Source organism: Stegodyphus dumicola, chromosome 1 (genome assembly GCF_044657685.1).
Source record: "Stegodyphus dumicola isolate Sdum_Otavi_A_Nest chromosome 1, ASM4465768v1".
NCBI classification, from domain to species: Eukaryota; Metazoa; Arthropoda; class Arachnida; order Araneae; family Eresidae; genus Stegodyphus; species Stegodyphus dumicola.
In genome coordinates this window covers 218,704,195-218,721,887 of record NC_140768.1, presented here as the reverse complement: position 1 = coordinate 218,721,887, position 17,693 = coordinate 218,704,195, and the positions used below count along the sequence as shown (strand labels likewise).

At 31.1% G+C, this 17,693-nt stretch overlaps 1 protein-coding gene across 2 annotated transcripts in view; it reads right to left on the bottom strand.

Moving 5' to 3' along the window:
- Positions 1 to 616: 616 nt before the first annotated feature.
- The window catches only part of LOC118180577 (uncharacterized), a 64,911-nt gene continuing 47,834 nt past the window's right edge, over positions 617 to 17,693 (bottom strand). Inside the window, exons 5-8 of one of the 2 annotated variants that reach the window (XM_035349647.2) lie at positions 9,016 to 9,219; positions 8,486 to 8,635; positions 4,300 to 4,403; positions 617 to 828 (exon numbers count right to left, since the gene is read on the bottom strand). In XM_035349647.2, the coding sequence (XP_035205538.1) occupies positions 745 to 828; positions 4,300 to 4,403; positions 8,486 to 8,635; positions 9,016 to 9,219 (542 nt within the window). In that variant the 3' untranslated portion in view covers positions 617 to 744. The remainder of the gene's footprint in view (positions 829 to 4,299; positions 4,404 to 8,485; positions 8,636 to 9,015; positions 9,220 to 17,693) is intronic. The other variant, XM_035349648.2, reaches the window with a different exon arrangement.

Sequence of the window (17,693 nt, the reverse complement as noted above, 5' to 3'; positions counted from 1 at the left end):
TATGTGTGAAGATGATTACTGATTTATTTTACTAAGCAAATTAGTTCTCTTTCAGTATAGTACAGCATCTGTAGTGACCTAGTACACTACAGTGGAGTACCCATGTACTACATGCTAATATTAGATAATTGTGTATCCACAATATAGAGGTGTTTTATTTAGTGGAATTAAGATTCAGCATGCTTTATTATGAACAAAATTTCTACTTTATATTCATGAAGCATTAAGCATGTGCTACTCTCAGAATCTAATTCTTTCTCCCCACTGTCAAAAAATTTCTTTAAAAAAAAAGCTGACGGTTGGTATTAGATCATTCTTGATACTGGACATCTGGATTTCAGATTTCGTACTGCATTGTCTGACATGAAGCTCTTTATATTTAGTATTTTTGAAAAAGATTAGGTACTGGGTTTTTATAATTATTGTTATCGTTTACATTTCCTTAATTTACAGATTTGGATGATGATGTATTTTACTATTTTGTTGAATTTAAGAAATAAAAATAACAATAAGTAATAGAATCAGTTATGAATATATTTAAATATCATATAAAATATGATTAAATCCATTATTATGCAGTTATTGAACAGAAACATTAAAAAAAGCATAATTCTGGTCACTGTAAATGATACGTATACACATATATTTTTATTAAAATAATTATTTACAAAAATTGCATTTTCAGTATGCTGATTATTATTATAAAAATATAAATGTAAATTTTTATTTATGAGAAGTTTAATTTCACTTAAAAATATTCACATCACTTTTAAACTTTTCTTTTAGCCATTCATGGTACTTCTCTAACATGTGATCTTTAGGCTGAACCTATTAAAGACAAAACAGATTAATCATTGTATCAAGCTACTAATAAAAGAAATAATAATAATAAAGATTAACATGTGATCTTTAGGTTGAACCTATTAAAGAGAAACATATTATTAAAAATGTAGTTAAATTGCATTCAATAGTGGTCAAAATGGATATTTTCATTGATACCTGGAATGTTTCGTGATTACAATAGTTCCTTTTTACAAAGAAGTAAAAAGACCATTTGGTTGTTTTCAAAATGAAAGAAAAATTTATTCAAAATATTTTCTACAACATTCTCCCATCTGCCAGGCAATAAATGTATTCTGTGAAGGAAGAAGTCTACTTGTTTGGAAAGCCACAAATTTAGCCATAAAGCCATTTTTTAATATCCTCATATGAACTGAATTACCTTAAAGATGGGAAGCCCAAGCAAAGTGCTTACAGAGTTTCCTTGACTAGCCTTGAAACATGAGAGATAGCGGAAAAAAAGCTTGTTATCTCTTACGGTATAGTTTGGATAATATTACTTAAATGTTTTGTAATTGTATTTTATAACATCTGCATTGATAGTTGCAAAACTCAGTTTGCAAGAGCTCACAGCACCCTTATGGTCACACCAAATAAATTTGCTTCCATGAGCACTCTGTTTTGTTGATGATGGACCTTATTCATCCAGATGCACCCAAATCTCTGGTAATTACAGATTGTTGTAATATAATATATTATTAACCTTCAGGAACTGTTATTTGTACCTTCAGGAACTGTTTGACACAAAAAATCTTTTCTTTTTCATCTTTGATGGAACAATACAAAATATGATTTTTCGATGCTCAGAGGGCCTTTCTTTGACTTCCTACCGAACCCAAATATCCTTGTTTTTGAACTATTTCTACTGCATGCAGATGTTGAGAAATTGCACGGTCAAGTAACATTAAAGCAGCAGTCAATTTGAATTGTTCTTGACAAGGATCTCTATAAAAAGTGCTTCCAATTTTTAATCTTGAAAATTATTTTGTTTTTCCATGCTGTTTGTCATGCATATTAAAATCAATAATTTTGGAACTGCTGAAAAACTCTGCTAGCTATATTAATTGCACATCTTTCTTCATCATAAATTTCTAACAGCAAACAGTGTACATTTCTGTTTCTTGGCATATAACAAACATTTTTAATGCGGTAAAAATAATTACGGCTTACACATAAAACAGATGAATCATACTAATTATTAAAGGTTGCTATCAAACCTTTCAAATACAAGCATTCACAGATTCAGCTGCATGTAAGCCATACTATTTACAGTAACCATTAAAAAAGGCTAGAATCATTATTATACACCCAATATTTACTTATTTTTTATGATTCACCGATTTACATTTCCATAATAATGATTGCGATACTTTAAACTAATATTAAAGTGAACCCTTCCGAAAAGTCCAGATGATATTTGGCTCTATGAAGGTGGTTGCTCAAGAGTGGTGATTTTTCAGTATTAACATTCACTTATGTTCTCAGAAATACAGATCATCTTCAGAGATAATAGTCTTAAAGAGGTCCATAATGAAAAATTTGGGAGAATTCCGATGTTAATATGAAAGAATGAAAAATATTAGCACAAATGCAGGAGTTTCCAGGAAATATGCGAAAGTTGGACATTTCAGATGCTACTTCCATTTATATGAGTTACATATTTTTCACATCAATTTGTTTTTGTGTTATTTTAAATTTTATTATGTGTTTTGTATGGTGTAATAAATTTCATTGGAGATCTGGGAAAGGTTCAAAGTGTTCTTCATAAAATTTGTAGGTACCTACTTCTTTCTTTTATATAATTTTGGCTTACTAAGGTTTTTCACTAAATGGGAAAAACCTATATTTTGTTTGCATAGAACATCTTAAGAGAATACAAGGTAACCAAAAAAGTTCTTGCCATTTCTGACATGACATTGGAAGAGTGAACCCCAACATAAAAATAGTCCCTAAACCTGGTGATTAAGTGGTTAGGATGGGAGTCCGGACATTGACCAAAAGTATAAAAGTGCGTTGCATCGTTACTTCAAACATAACTCACACAGTGACTGATTGAAATGGACGGATGAAAGATGCTCGTATGGAGTTGTTTGCTGTATCATTTTAAAGTGGGCCTGTCATGAGCAGAATCAAGTTGCTGAATTTCCCAGACCTTTCGGGATGATGCCATTAACGAATGAACCGCTAGGCAATGGTTCCAGAAGTTCAGGTCAGGAGATATGTCTCTTAGTGATGTACCACACAGTGGTCTACCACAAGTGCTGGACGATGAGGCCCTGAATGCAGCCATAGAGAGTGACAGTAGCGAACATGTAGTGAGCTTGCTGCACACTTCCAGGTATCTGATGAAATGATCAGGCTCCATTTACACCGCATAAGAAAGGCATACAAGCTAAGCAAGTGGTTACCCCACTCACTGGCTGATGCAAACAAGCAACAGCTTGTCGCTGCCTGTTTGTTATTGCTTACTCGACACCGCAGTGCATCCATATTTAATCAAGTACTCACCAGCGATGAAAAGTGGGTTCAGTATGACACACCCAGGTGTTTCAGACATTGGTTGTCACCATGGGACCCTGTGCCTCACAATGCAAGACCTTCTCTCCACCCATGCAAGATCATGCTCTGTATCTAGTGGGCTAGTTGCCAAGTGGTGCACTATGAGGTCTTGCCAGTGGGTCAAACCATCATGGCAGGCCTGTAGTCATAGAAGTTAGAACATGTCCATCAGGCACTGATGCATAAAGAGCCAGCATTGGTCAATTGTATGGGTGTACTCCTCCTCCATGACAATGCGAGGCTACACGTGGCTCGGAAGGCCAGGGACACCATCCAGCGACTGAGCTGGGGACACTACCCTATCCACCATACTCCCAAGACCTCGCGCCAACAGACTACCACCTTTTCCATTCCTTGGACAACCATCTTTATGGGAAATCCTTCAACAACCAGCCAGACCTCGCAAAGTCCCTCACGGACTTCCTTGCATCCAAGACTCTTGAGTTTTACCACAATGGCATTGCACAGCTAGCCACTTGTTGGCAAAAGCTATCAAAAGACACCAAATGCCGATGGTGATTACTTTAAGGATGAGTGGTGATTATTATTTGTTTTATGACTTTTTCTTTCTGACTCTCCAAAATAGCAAGAACTTTTTTGGTTACCTTGTATTTTAATATTATACATCAATGAGTTCTGCATGCCAGAAATGAATGCTATTAAACCTTTCAAATAATATTAAAAATTCATTCAATATAGCACTAATTTTCTAATTATGCAGACAGTTTATGCAACCATAAAAGTACCTTGTACAAAATCATAAAACCGGAGCTTCATATTTTGCATAATAACTTATCGGTAAAAGTATGGTTTAAAAGTAAAAAAAAAATCAGAAACATAAAAGATTGTTGTTGAGAACAATTAAAAAAAAAAACTATGACATAAATACAGATATCTTACTTGTTTCCATTCATTTACGCAAAAAATTCTGTATGAATCATTGCCATATTTTCCAATGCCATGGAGTTCTATTGGGTACTTCCATTTTTTATTTATATAATCATCTGTAAAAGAAACAATGGCAAAATAGTGCTACAAAATTATCATCATACGTTAAATCATATGTTAGAATGATTACACTTTATCCAAACTCATTTAATTAATTTCTCAATGTCACTGTAATATAATTAAATCAAAAGCAACACATTGAATAGGTGATTATAAATCAATCACTACTTCAAAGAGAAAGAATAGCTGCTATACATCATGTGATAGCCATAAAATAATTAGTAGCCATATTAAAAAAAAAAAAAAAAAAAAAAAAAAAAAATTGTCCATAGTTTGCAAAAACATTAAAAATGATAAATATTATTATTACTCTTTTACACTTTCTACAAATAAATAATCATAAACTTTCAAAATATTTTGTGTATTTTAATATAGATTTTAAGTTTACAACAGATAAGTCAGGTTCCATGTTTTCCATTTAATCTAAACCAGTGGTCCCAAACTCAAGTTGCAAGCAAGCCGAATGTGCAATCTCAAAGCACCTGAGGATCCATTTTTTTGTTTGTTTGTTTGCAAAGTGAAGGTAAATTTACATACATATAGAGCTAGATATAGTATGTGTCTACATAGATAGATAGATTGTGACGTACATGCTCCTAATGTACAGCTTTTACCCTTTTATAGCTTAATGTTACATGCAACACGTGCATGCAGTGTATTGCACATAAATTTATATGTTTGGAAATTATATTTTTATAATTTAATTTTCTCCAAACATGCTTTAATTGAAATTTATTTCAATAATATTAGATTGTATTTTTTACAAAGTTCTCTATACTTACTTTTTAATACCTTATATATTTTATACTTACAAACATATCACTTTATTCTTGTCTCCCTGGCTAAAATTATGAGATCCTTTCTTTCAGTTAAATTACTTTTTCTATTTTATTAAGTGCCTACCTCTTACACATATTTATTAAAACATAATGCACAATAATATTACAGCAGAAAATATTCAAATTTATTTTCCATCTGAAATCTAGATTTTACAAGAAATTTCTTTTAATTCAAACTTAGTGCCAGCTAAATGTTAAATTTTCAAAATGATATTTATTTTAAATAAATAATAATATGTTGAATTAACCACTAAGTAACTTCCTTAAACTAAAAATAAATAAACTTTAGAAAACTTTTGAGGTGGGGGAAAAAATATGAGAGTAAATAACGACAACCTTCTTTTGTTTCAACACATGCAGGAAAAAATGCATACTTTGTACATAAACAATTACAAGCTTCTGTATTTCTGATAACAACTTGACGCTTCATGGCATTAAGATTCCGACAAAGTTAGTAACTTTGGAAAAAAATTACTAGAAACTGTCTTCATCATGGTTGTAGGTGCTTATTGGTCAATCAGGCTCTTTCATTAGATTTATTAATTTTCAACTACAAAAAACACTATTCACATATAATCCCAAACAATATGATAATTCTTAAACAAAACTTTGTAACTAGAGGTACTGATCTTTCAACAAGTATGAATATAAGGTGATCAGATCTATACCTTCAAATCCTTGAATAAGATTTGTACCACACTAGTAAATTAATCTGCTTCATCATCAGATTATCTGATACATTATTCACGTTCAGTTTAATAGTAATATAAATAACGTAAAATTGGGCTATAAAGCATTAAACCCAATACATCTTTCTTGATATCTTTTCATAATAATGCTAGTTCTCTGGCATATTTTTGTGATTTTTCATTTGAAATAATAAGGCAGAATTTAAGGTGTAGTAAATGAGCAAAATATTTGCATTATTTTCCCCATAATTGCAATTTAAAAGGATTTAACATAAGCCAACATGTCAATGAACAGTTTATTTGGTACTGTTTTGTTATAAGGATTAAGATATCGCCAAAAGCTGACAATCTGACAAAAAATTCGAAGCATAAAAATAATTGCCAATATATTTATGATACAGTAAAGAAAAATCCAAGGGGGAAAATAACATACCAAATATTCGTATATTTAGAAAATTTTAATGTAAACTGGGGGGGGAAGAAGAGGAACAAATTTAGTTAGCAAATTAAGAAATAACGCAAAGGCATGAAACTGTGGATATAATTAAAAATATTTGAAAACATTTGCGAATCAGACACTCCTGCATCCACATAATTAAATAAGAATCTATATGGTTACAGTCAGTGCCACGTTGAAGTTTATTTCAACATTCCACATTAGCCCATAACCTTTCATTTGTTTGGTATGATAGTTTGGGTATGATAACCAATATCAGTATCGATAAAATTATATTTAAGGTTAACGCAGAAATGTTCAAATCCAGCCTCTTTTTATTCTTCTTTGTTATACCCTTAACAGTCTAAGTATATTATGGTGCCATCAACAATATTTTCTCCAATAACTTTAAGCAAAATTCTGGCACAGCAACTGGAAAACATTTTTTTGCCTCTCAGCAAATACTACTGCACAACCACTGCAGCGAATGAATACCACCAACGTTGTTTTCTTAACATGAACTGAAATTCATTCTACACTCCATGCATAAATCAAACAAACTGCTGTTAAGAAACTGACTCTTGATCCTTCAAAGCAGTTTTATGAGCATAATCTTTTTTTTTTTTTTTCCCTTTGTGCCATATCTTCACATCTCAATTTCGCTAGTCCTTCAGAACATTCACTTTATAGATTTTCATGTACTTTCTTTCAGAGCAAATAATTCCTCGATCCTGGAGAAATTGTATGATAGGTGTTTCATCAATAGATAAGTCCCAAACTTCCGTATCCATTGTAAATACAATAATAATAAAACACAAGTGACCATTATATCTTTAGAATTATTATTCTCGTATTGACAATTGTGAAAAGGCATTGTTTTCTCCGGTTCTGATAACAGAACAGTACCATTTTTCCTTTCCTTTCTCTAATGAAACTATTTAAATGTCTGATTAAGTCATGCCAAATCTATTATCCATGCATCATTATTACAACTTGTCTATAGTTTTATTTATTTATGCGTCATGAAAATTTTGATTTCATTTATTAAATCAAACAATTGTTTTAATACAGCTCGTTGACATAACTACATTACCTCATTATATTATATAATTTCTCTTTACTCACTTTCAGTTTCTTCAGGCAATACCAAAAATTCAATGATTTAGAGTTCATACATGGAAGAAATTTACTGTTTTAGTCATTATTTCAATAACGGTATCTGAAAATGTTTGGTACAATATTTACAACAACTTAATTAAAATATATTTGTAGGCTGCCAGTTTCAGACCTCTAATGTAAATTAAATCTTTCATGATTAGAAAATTGCTTTTAGCTATTTGTTCGAGTACAGGTAAAAAATAATGAAGAGTAGAATTGAAACACAAATCAATTCTACTCTTTCCAAATTATGGGAAAAAAAAACAACCAGTCAATCTGAAGGTGAAAATCTATATTTGTCTACTCTGTGCTCATGCATACCTGGGTTGCCATAGAAGTATATTTTGGCAATGTCAGGTTGCCTTTTGGCACCACTGTTAGTTCCCTCACAAATGCTTTTCAGGGCAATGTGGGTAATCAGAAAAAAGCAAATCTAAGCAACTAAAATCAACCTTTGGAAAAATTACACTATTAAAAAAAAATGTTTTTATAACTTTCTGATATCTATTTGACTGTGCATCATTGTAGTGACACTATGCATTTTTACACTGCAGTGTTATGAGCCCAAGGATACTATGTAAAGGCCAAAGAAGGCTATGACATAATATAATTGTTGCACAGTGATATTTGCATTCTCAAAAAATGGAAAATATTTTTGTTCATTTCTAAAAAAAGGATCCATGCTAGACTCCCTAGAAGTGCACACATCCTCCCCTTAAAACCAACATTAATCTAATGCTGAATTTTTAATGATTTTATAGTTATTTAAAAATGTATATAAATTAATGCTACTGAATAGTTTCCTATGATTTTGAAAAGGAAAATAAATAAGAAATAAACTACACACAAGACAGAAAATGTAACATGTAATCTTTTAAATTAAAAAATTACAGTCTTATTGAAACCATTTACAAAATATTTTCATTAAAAAGTATTCATACTGAAATATAACTAACCAGAAAATCTTAAAATAATTTTAGCTTTTTTATCTTGCAATCCCAGTGTCTGCAAACACTTTGAAATTTCTGATGGTTGTGCTTGCAATAAAATATTTGGAGTTGGATATTTCTTAAAAAAATCAGACAGCACCTTTTTAACTGATCCACCTGAAAGAAGGGGTAAAATTTAAAAAAAAAAAAAAAAGTCAGACATGAAAACATAAGAATTTTAGTTGATACAGACGAAATTAAATTTTTAATTCAATATATATTTAAACTAGTATTCAAAGAAATACAATTAAATAATATGGTATCAGAGAGAAAGACCTGATTTTGAAATTTTAATTACAAAAAGCAAATACGAAAATTACAATTTAAAAAGACGTAATTCAATTTTTTTTAATTAGTTAAATTTAAAAAGCTTAAAATATTAAACATATGCAAATAATAAACAGTCTGATAGTTTACAAATTATAAAATAAGCATTTAAAAAATGTTACTGATACAAGTTTAATTGCACAATTTTTTTATATTTTTAAATTTTTTACCTGCTGTTTTTTGCAGACATATTGTTGCAATTAGCATTTTCCAAGGATCATGATATAAATCTTCTTGAATTAAGTTGAAAGGAGACCTAGGAGGAATCCATTTGTTGCCTGATCTAAAATAATTAGGTACCTCTTTCTCTAAACACATTTTCTTTTTAAAATAAGGACTCGATTTTTTCTGAATTAAGACTTCAGATTTGCATTCTGAAAATATCGATAAAGTGAAAATCACAAAATTCATAATTCCTATACTTAGTAGTATTTCAATATTTATCTAAATATATAAATAAAATTAATGTCAGATTATTATGCATAATTCATGTAAATATATCTTGGTCACATTATTAATGAAATCTGTGCTTGAAAAAGTTTATAAATTTGTTTTTCTTAATTTTATACAGAAAAATGCTTGTTTTTTAAATATTGGGTCATATAAAATGTCTCTGTGCTTTTTTGGTACTTTTTTGAGAAAAATTTTCTTTATTGAAAATTAATTTTAATCAAGTACATATTGATAATTATTATCTATGACCTTTTGCCATTTTTCGAGGGTAGCTTCATAATTCCATCAGTGTAGAACTTCTGTGGTTTATCGTCAAAAAACTTGGGCGAGTGATTTTCAGTGGCTCTTCAGTCGGGCAATTTTTCACCATCAAGAGAGTTTTGCAGAGACCGAAGAAAATGGTAGTCAGACAGTACAAGGTTCAGGCTATATGGTGGTTGCATCAAAAATTCCTAACCAAGTTCTGTCAATTTGTTCATCAAAGATGTGTGTGGCTGTGAATTTTCATCATGGAACACAACTCCCTTTCTTTTGGCCAATTCTGGTCGCTCTTTCTGTATTGCTTCATTCAAACGGTCAAGTTATGCACAGCATAGGCCGAATTGATGGTTTTGCCAGGTTGCAATTTATGTGGCACCCAAACATTGAGATTCTTTTTGTAACCTTCTCTTTACAAATGATTCCAAACTATCATGAGGTTGACGTTTAGTGCCTCTATTATTTCTTAACAGCTCACGTGCTGGTCTTGCTCTACCAGTTGCAAAACTTCATCAACTTTTTCAGTGACTGGCCAACCAGAGCGAGGTGCATCTTTGATATCAAAATTTCTGAAACGGAATCGAGCAAACCACTCCTGGATCCTTCGTTCACTCACAGCATTCTCACCATACATTTCACAAATTTTTCGGCATGTTTTTGCAGCCTTTTTACCTTTTTTATAGTAAAAAAGCATCACATAACGTATTTCTTCAGATATTTTCAAATCAATATAACTTTTTACGCAAGCAATGAATTAGAAAACTATTTTCACAAACAATGGAAGCTGAATGTCACCTTTTAAACACATGCTTGTTTGAGACAATCAGGTGAGTGTTGCCGGATATATAGGCATCAACACCATCTAGTGGCAAAAAAGTGCAGAGACATTTTATATGACCCAAAAATTCCCATGATTAAACCTGCTGAACAGTATTTAATCAGCACATCATAAAAAAGAATAATTTCAGTAACCATATATTTCCTACTGGTGCTCGTATTGAATGCAGAAAATACAATGCTTGTGTGTTGATTTTAAAAACCTTAATAAAAAATTGCTGAATGAATGCCATGTCTTGTATATATAAAAGTCCATATGAAGCCTTCATTTTGCAACTATTGGTCATAGACATATATTTCCAGTTACAAAAATACTTTTAATAAGGAAAACATTCCTGTTTCAGAATTTTTAAATTTTAAAAATAAATTTTTTATACGACTTCTGGTCTCTACAGTTGTATATCGGGGGGGGGGGCATATTGTGGTTCATGACCCATATATGGCTCTTGAAGGTTCAGGATCATGCATGCATGAAATGTAAAACTACTCAATGTACAAACATAAGTGATTAATTTGTTTCATTTTTCACAACGTTATTAGTAAAATTAAACTAATTAATGTCCAAACATAATTGTTTTATGTAATTTTTTGTTTTTTTGTTAGTTAAGAAACTTAATATTGTTATTAAAAAAATAAAAAAAGATATATATATATATATATATATATATATAACAATTTTGTAAAGAAAATCTTTACACATTAGATATATTTCTGAATGCTTTACAAGTGGATTCTTTACAAGATGGATCTACCAAATTTCTGAATCTCTAGTAGCAACAGAAACTAAACTGGGGTAGTTAGTGAGCGGAATAGAAAACTCACCTAATGCATCAGAAACATTAAAAATCTTAGAGAGTTTGGTAAAAGTTAAAAACAATTCATAAGTTGATTTAATGTCCGAATTGACAAGAAATTTATGACAAATGGAAGTTTTATGAGTTTTTAAAAAATCTGATGACAGTCATAGCTTAGAAGATGTTACCTTTACAAAATTTTGCAAATCCTTAAAATTTGAGGACAAGAGATATATGGCTTTTTTGAAACAAGCATGCAGGAGAATATGGGATACTTTTAAGGTAGCAGACAAATCATTTAATTTGCTGTAGTGCAGATTTAACAAGAATCCAATGTTTCATTAGTATTACAAAGCTGTGATAGATCAAAAGTTATAAGAAAATAACTCAGAATATTTAAGAAATGAGAAACAATACTTTTTATAGCATCAAGCTGTAATTATAGAAAACCAAGGCATCACAAAATTTTACATTGTTTTTGACGCGTCATCACATGCTAAAGGTAAACTGTCATTGAATAATTATTTAGAACAAGATGTCTCCCCCCCCCCACAATTTACAATTTTCAAAATTATGTAAATTTCGACTTGTAGATTTTAGAAAATCTAGTTATAGCTCTTCAGCTTTCACGAATTCCAACATACATGCAAAGTGTGCAATTATCCAGTATTGATGCTCACCAAGAGTAGGTTTTGGTTAAAGTTAGAAAGGTTTCAGCTTTCAAAATTTTGAGTTCAAGTTCTGAATTAGCTATGCCATCAGCATTATGCAAGCCATGTGACATAGACTGATCTAGAAATGACACAGTCCAGAAAAATTTATTACTATTTTTAGAACACAGAGAGAGAATTAAGGTGTTGCTGCTAGTTAAAATTATAATTTTGATTTCTGATAATCATAATTACGTATATTTATCTTACATAGATCAAAACTACTATGTTTTTATCGCAATTAGACGGTAGGACTGGACCAGACGCTAGAAACCTCAATGGAAAATTTATTCCCTAATTGGATTTTGATAAAATATCTAAAAGTCAAATAAATGTGCATGCTTATCTACACAGTCTAATGTCCAGTGAAAGTGAAGTTTAGAATTCATTTTTGCTATTTCTACAATATTTAGAAGGGAGAAGTGTGTTTTAAATCGTTAATGATTTAATGATTAAAAGATTCAGCATTAGAATAGGTTAAAGGTAGCCAATCTGTATTTAATCCTTTGAGCGGCCCGGGTTTTTGAATCTGTCATGAAGACCTGTATTTAGAGAGCCTTTATTAGCTAAATATGTATATTTACCTATTTTAGTCTCTATTTTCACAAATTTACATTCCTCAAAATTGAATTTATATTATTAATGAAAGTAAGAAAGCAAAATATCTTAAATTATGAACTAATATATAACAACTGAAAACAAAATCTCATGACCAGATAAAGCCGGTCATGGCACTCAGAGAGTTAATGTACTTCAAGTATGTGCACCAGAAAATTATTTGAATTTCTGCTTTTCCTAATAGCATTTCATCATTTGAAAACTCAAAATTATTATCTTCGTGTGCACTTACTCAGGTTCATTTTCCAATGAGACAAAATTATTAAGAGACTGCAGACTTTATATATTTTACATCAAAATTTTGTTTACAATTTCTGCAATTTGATTGTGCTGTTTTGCACAAATATGAAATTATTGTTCAAGAGACGAAAGGAAAATTTAGTATTTTAAAAGTTTTGAATGCATGAATTTTGTGAGTATTTTTTTTTTATAGTATTTCGGAATGCATTTTTTATTGCTTTAAAATATCATTATCATAGTTTACATCACGGTTTCTTAAACTTTTTCCAGTCCCGACCCCCTTTTATCAGTGAGATTTTTTAACAACCCTACAATATTTACAAAAATTTTGCGGGACCCCATAAGTATTGCGCAAATCCGACACACATGTGAGTAAACCTGTCAATTTCTTCATTTGTACTGTAATATACTATTGCAGTTTTAGGTATTTAACTTCAATTTCTAATTTTAAGACATAGAACAATGTAAAAATTTTAAATAAGTAACAGACGAAATGATAGTGTCACGTGCAAAGCAAGGAAAACAAACGTTTATATTATAAAAAGAATGCGTCAAAATATTTTCCTTTTTCTTTGTCTGTATTGTCTTTTCTTTATCTACTTTCAGATACATTAGGTAAACACATTTGGTAATTGTAAAATTATTATAATACGTTAAAGAAATATCAAAACTGCTACAAGTTTTGGTGACCCACAGTTTTGAAACCCTGGTTTACACTAAACATTTTTCTTGGTCATGAAATAGATAATTTGGCCATTCATGAATGTACCGTATATGCTCACGTAATGTCTGCACCTTTTTTTACTGAAATTACATCACTAAAATGCAGATCCAGACATTACACGGGTTGTTCAAGTGTTGTGTTTTTTCTCGTGAGTAGTTATGGGTTAAGTTTCATTTCAAACAGCCAAGTTAAGTTCTAAGTGGAAGAAAATGGCATAAGTAATAAAGGTATCAAATTTGAAGTTGTCTAATAGCTACCTAAAGTTTACAAACTCGCTTTCTCCCATCTACGTATATAATATAAATTGAACCGTTTACGTTATCAACACTCGACAAGTATTAGTTCGCACAGAAGCACAGTGTAGAGATACAAATTAACCAACACTTGCAATTTTAATATCTAGTTTTACACAAATTAAATAAACGTTGGTTCTTTTAATAGCTTGCACACATTATTTTAAAACAAAATCTGTTCTGATGCACTGTATGAAAATCCATTTTGTTTCATCATTTGCCGCAAAACCAGCCTTAATTTGCTTTGAATTGCGATGCAGAAATGTCCCCTTTTCATGTTGCAGCAAGTGCTCTTATTTGGCACATTTCCAGTGTTACTGCGTACCCTTGAGCACGTTTATCACGGACATATGCAACTACTTTCTTCTCTGTTTGTAAACTTACATTTCAAACCACAAAACACACGTTTTGTTTTGTTTGCTGCCACCAGTTGATAATGCTGTTTGCTCTAATTCTGCACACACCTTTCATCCACCTTATATACTCTTGCTGCTGCTTTTTTTTTTTCCATTTTCCTGCTCAAATTCTACGACTTTCAGTTTAAAAGCCGCTGTATTTTCCCATTTCAAGCACCCTACTTGCTAACTACTTTAAATTCCAAATGATACTATAAATGAAAAGAAAAAGCTTGAAATATGCGAATGCTCCTAGGAGGAAGGAGGGGAAATTAATTTCATTACAAAACAGTATTTCCTGGAAGCCAATGTGATGAAACCTGTTTGGACTGCCTTTATTCATTATAGCGTGTGGATTGCTGGCACCGATGTTATGATTGAATAACAGCTGCACCAGAATGCAAGGAAGGTCTCTGCTTTTCATTCTGGCACCAAACAAAGACAAAACAAATGCATATTCTTTCTTTAAAAATGTTTATTGACTAATGTTATTGACTAAAGAGAAAAAGGCGATGTTAAAAAAAATATATATTGTAAAGTAAGAAATTCTTTAGTTTTTGGGGGTGCGGACATTATGCGGGTCACTTTTTTTTGCATAAATTTTATCTGTAAAGTTGAGGTGCGGACATTACACGAACATATACGGTAATTAAAAATATTTTATGGAATAGTTGAGATTTGAATATATAATGCTGTTTCTTCTATTGGATTAACTGCATAGCATTATTGAAAGATTAAAAATTATATGGTATTATAAATTCTAACTTTGCAAATATGTTTTAACAAACTAAGGAGTTCTGAAATTTTATTTAGAGAAAGTTATTAATTTGATTGATCTATTTTTGTATTATTCCTTAATAAATATTTTTGAATTCTTTTAACAATGAGATTATTGTTTAAAAATTTAAATTCAAAGATTTTCCTGATTATTATAAGACTGAAGTAATATAAACTTAAAAGGCCCCCCTTATAATTTTTTACCTATATAATTATTAATTTTACAATAGAGTGTGGTTCTTTTTGGGGCTGGATGATACAGTGCATTTCAAAAAAGCCAGTTGCCTTTAAACAAGGAATAGAGGCCTTTATCAGTGATTGCCTGAGCAAACTTTAACTACTGGTGAGTACACACTAGATTTGTTAACGTGGATTTGCTTAATAGATGAAAATGTTTGTATTAAGAGAAAGTTGTGTAGTCTTCCAATTTGTACAAAAAAAAGTAAATTGATATTGATGATAATAACAGAAAGCATAATTTTAATATTATTATGTCAAACTGTGTTTCGAATGAAAAATTAATTATAGTATAATATTTTGAAATTTCTCGTGATTTCGTAATGTAAATAAAGATGTGTTTAAAATTTTTATATTTGAAGTTTTAAAAGCATACATACATAATAACAAACATACATAATTATACAGCAAATAATAAGCAAACATAACATAATTATGAAGTTTATTTTCTTATTTTATAGACACAAAATTATATGATTCATATTATTATTGTAAGGCAATGTAGAATTTTATTTACAAAATTTAAAATACCTAATTTGAATACATAAATACAGTCAAAAGTCGTTAATTCGGACACCCATAATCCGGACCTCAAAGCTAAAATCTTTCTGCACATGCCCCGCGTTGATGCATGCTCATAGGCATTTTACGCGTAAGCGCAAGACATTTACGACTGCGCAAGCGCAGAATACGTTTTCGCGTGCGTGTTTAATGTATAACGGACGGTAAAAGCTAAAATTATCTAATTATCTATTTCAGTTAATGTTGATGATTGCGTTGTTCCTTAATCTTCGAATTGGATCCGGTTTTTGCAGACTGTAAGAGCAATTTTATAAAAGTAAGCTTGAACTTTCGATTATGTCAAATAGAATTTCCGATGCTGGAGCTCCCAAAGGATCTAGAAAATGAAAGTATGTTTCGATGTCCATCAAACAAAAAACGAATTGCTACAAAAAATGGATAAAGGTATATCCTTTGTTTATCTAACCGTTCCGAAATCTGTTGATCAATTTCACGCTGCTCTGCGCGGGGAGGGGGGAGGACGTCGCTACGTGCAACGAACTGGAAATTGATCTGTCAGCACTATCGTTATCTTCAGGGCAGATGTTTTTATTTTATTCGGCTTATAATTCCTTACTAAATGTAGTATTTAATCTCGATGTACTCCGTCTTTGATATGATTTAAATCAAATTCCTCGTCATTATAAATATCGGGCCCACCAGCGGCCGAGCGGTAAAGTCGCTGAACACTGGTAGTTCAGTCCGAGGTTCGAATTCCGCGAACGGGCTGGCTGCATGGGTGTTTTCGTGGTTTTCCCCATGTGTAACGTGTATACGAGCCAGTTTCCCTTAGAAAGTCCTCCACGAAAGGCATCCCTCCCTTTAGGCAGATAGCCCTCGTGTGCTTTGCCATAATTAAATACACCAATACACCATTATAAATATCACGAATACAAATCAAATAGTTTTCTGGTTGCAATTTTCTAATTTCGGCTATGCGTAAGGTACGCATGCGCGCGTTGAAAGAAATGTTTAATAAAGTAAACAAATAAATATTAAGCTTCTTTTTTTGTAAATGTTGATACCCTTTAGATCATAATTACTCATTATTTTATAAATTACGGTTTCATATTTTTAACTTTATAATTTCTGCACGCCATCTCACCAGATTTAAACTGATGATCTATAATCCGGAAAAATCAATAATCCGGAATCGCCGAAGTCCCGACGAGTCCGGATTAAAGACTTTTGACTGTACTTGTCTTAACCCTTTGAGGGGCGGTAGATAAAATAATTTAAATTGTGGTAAAATTTTGAATGAACTGTAACTTATAGACCCTTAGCACAAAATTGAGACTTAAAAAAAATCTAGAGTGAAATCCTGAATTTCGAGGGCCCGTATACATTTTATAGTGGTGCCCCTATCTATGACATTTGTTTCCTAGTAGCTGCCAATTGTTAATTTTTGTTTATTTTCATCTATTTTTGCGGACTTTTGATGTGCATCTATAGAGATGGGTTCTTGAGTACGATTATGTAAGTCTGAAGGCAAAAAAACTTTTAAAATTTCACTAGAAATTTAAAATTAGAAAATAAAATTTATGCTTTTTGCACTCTGATGATGCCACCCAGCTGAATATACTTATGTAAAATAGGGATAAAAAGATTTTAAAAGTGATTTAAATTTAATATTATTATTTATGAAAAATTTTAGCAAATTTGCATGAATTGCTGCATGCAGAAACTGTATCATGCTGTAACTGAGCTAGTATAATGTTACAAAGAGATGCTATGCAGGTGAAAAATTAAAAAAAAAAAAAAAAAAAAAAAAAAAAATTAATGAAACAATATGACTCAGCTGAAAAATTATGTTGCAATTTTGAAGTTATTATATTTTATGTTTTAGATAATATATAAAAAGAGTGTGCTTCATACTATGATAGCGAGAATCACCCCCCCCCACACACACACACTTTCGGTTATCAGGCACGGTAAGGGGACCTTTTTAATT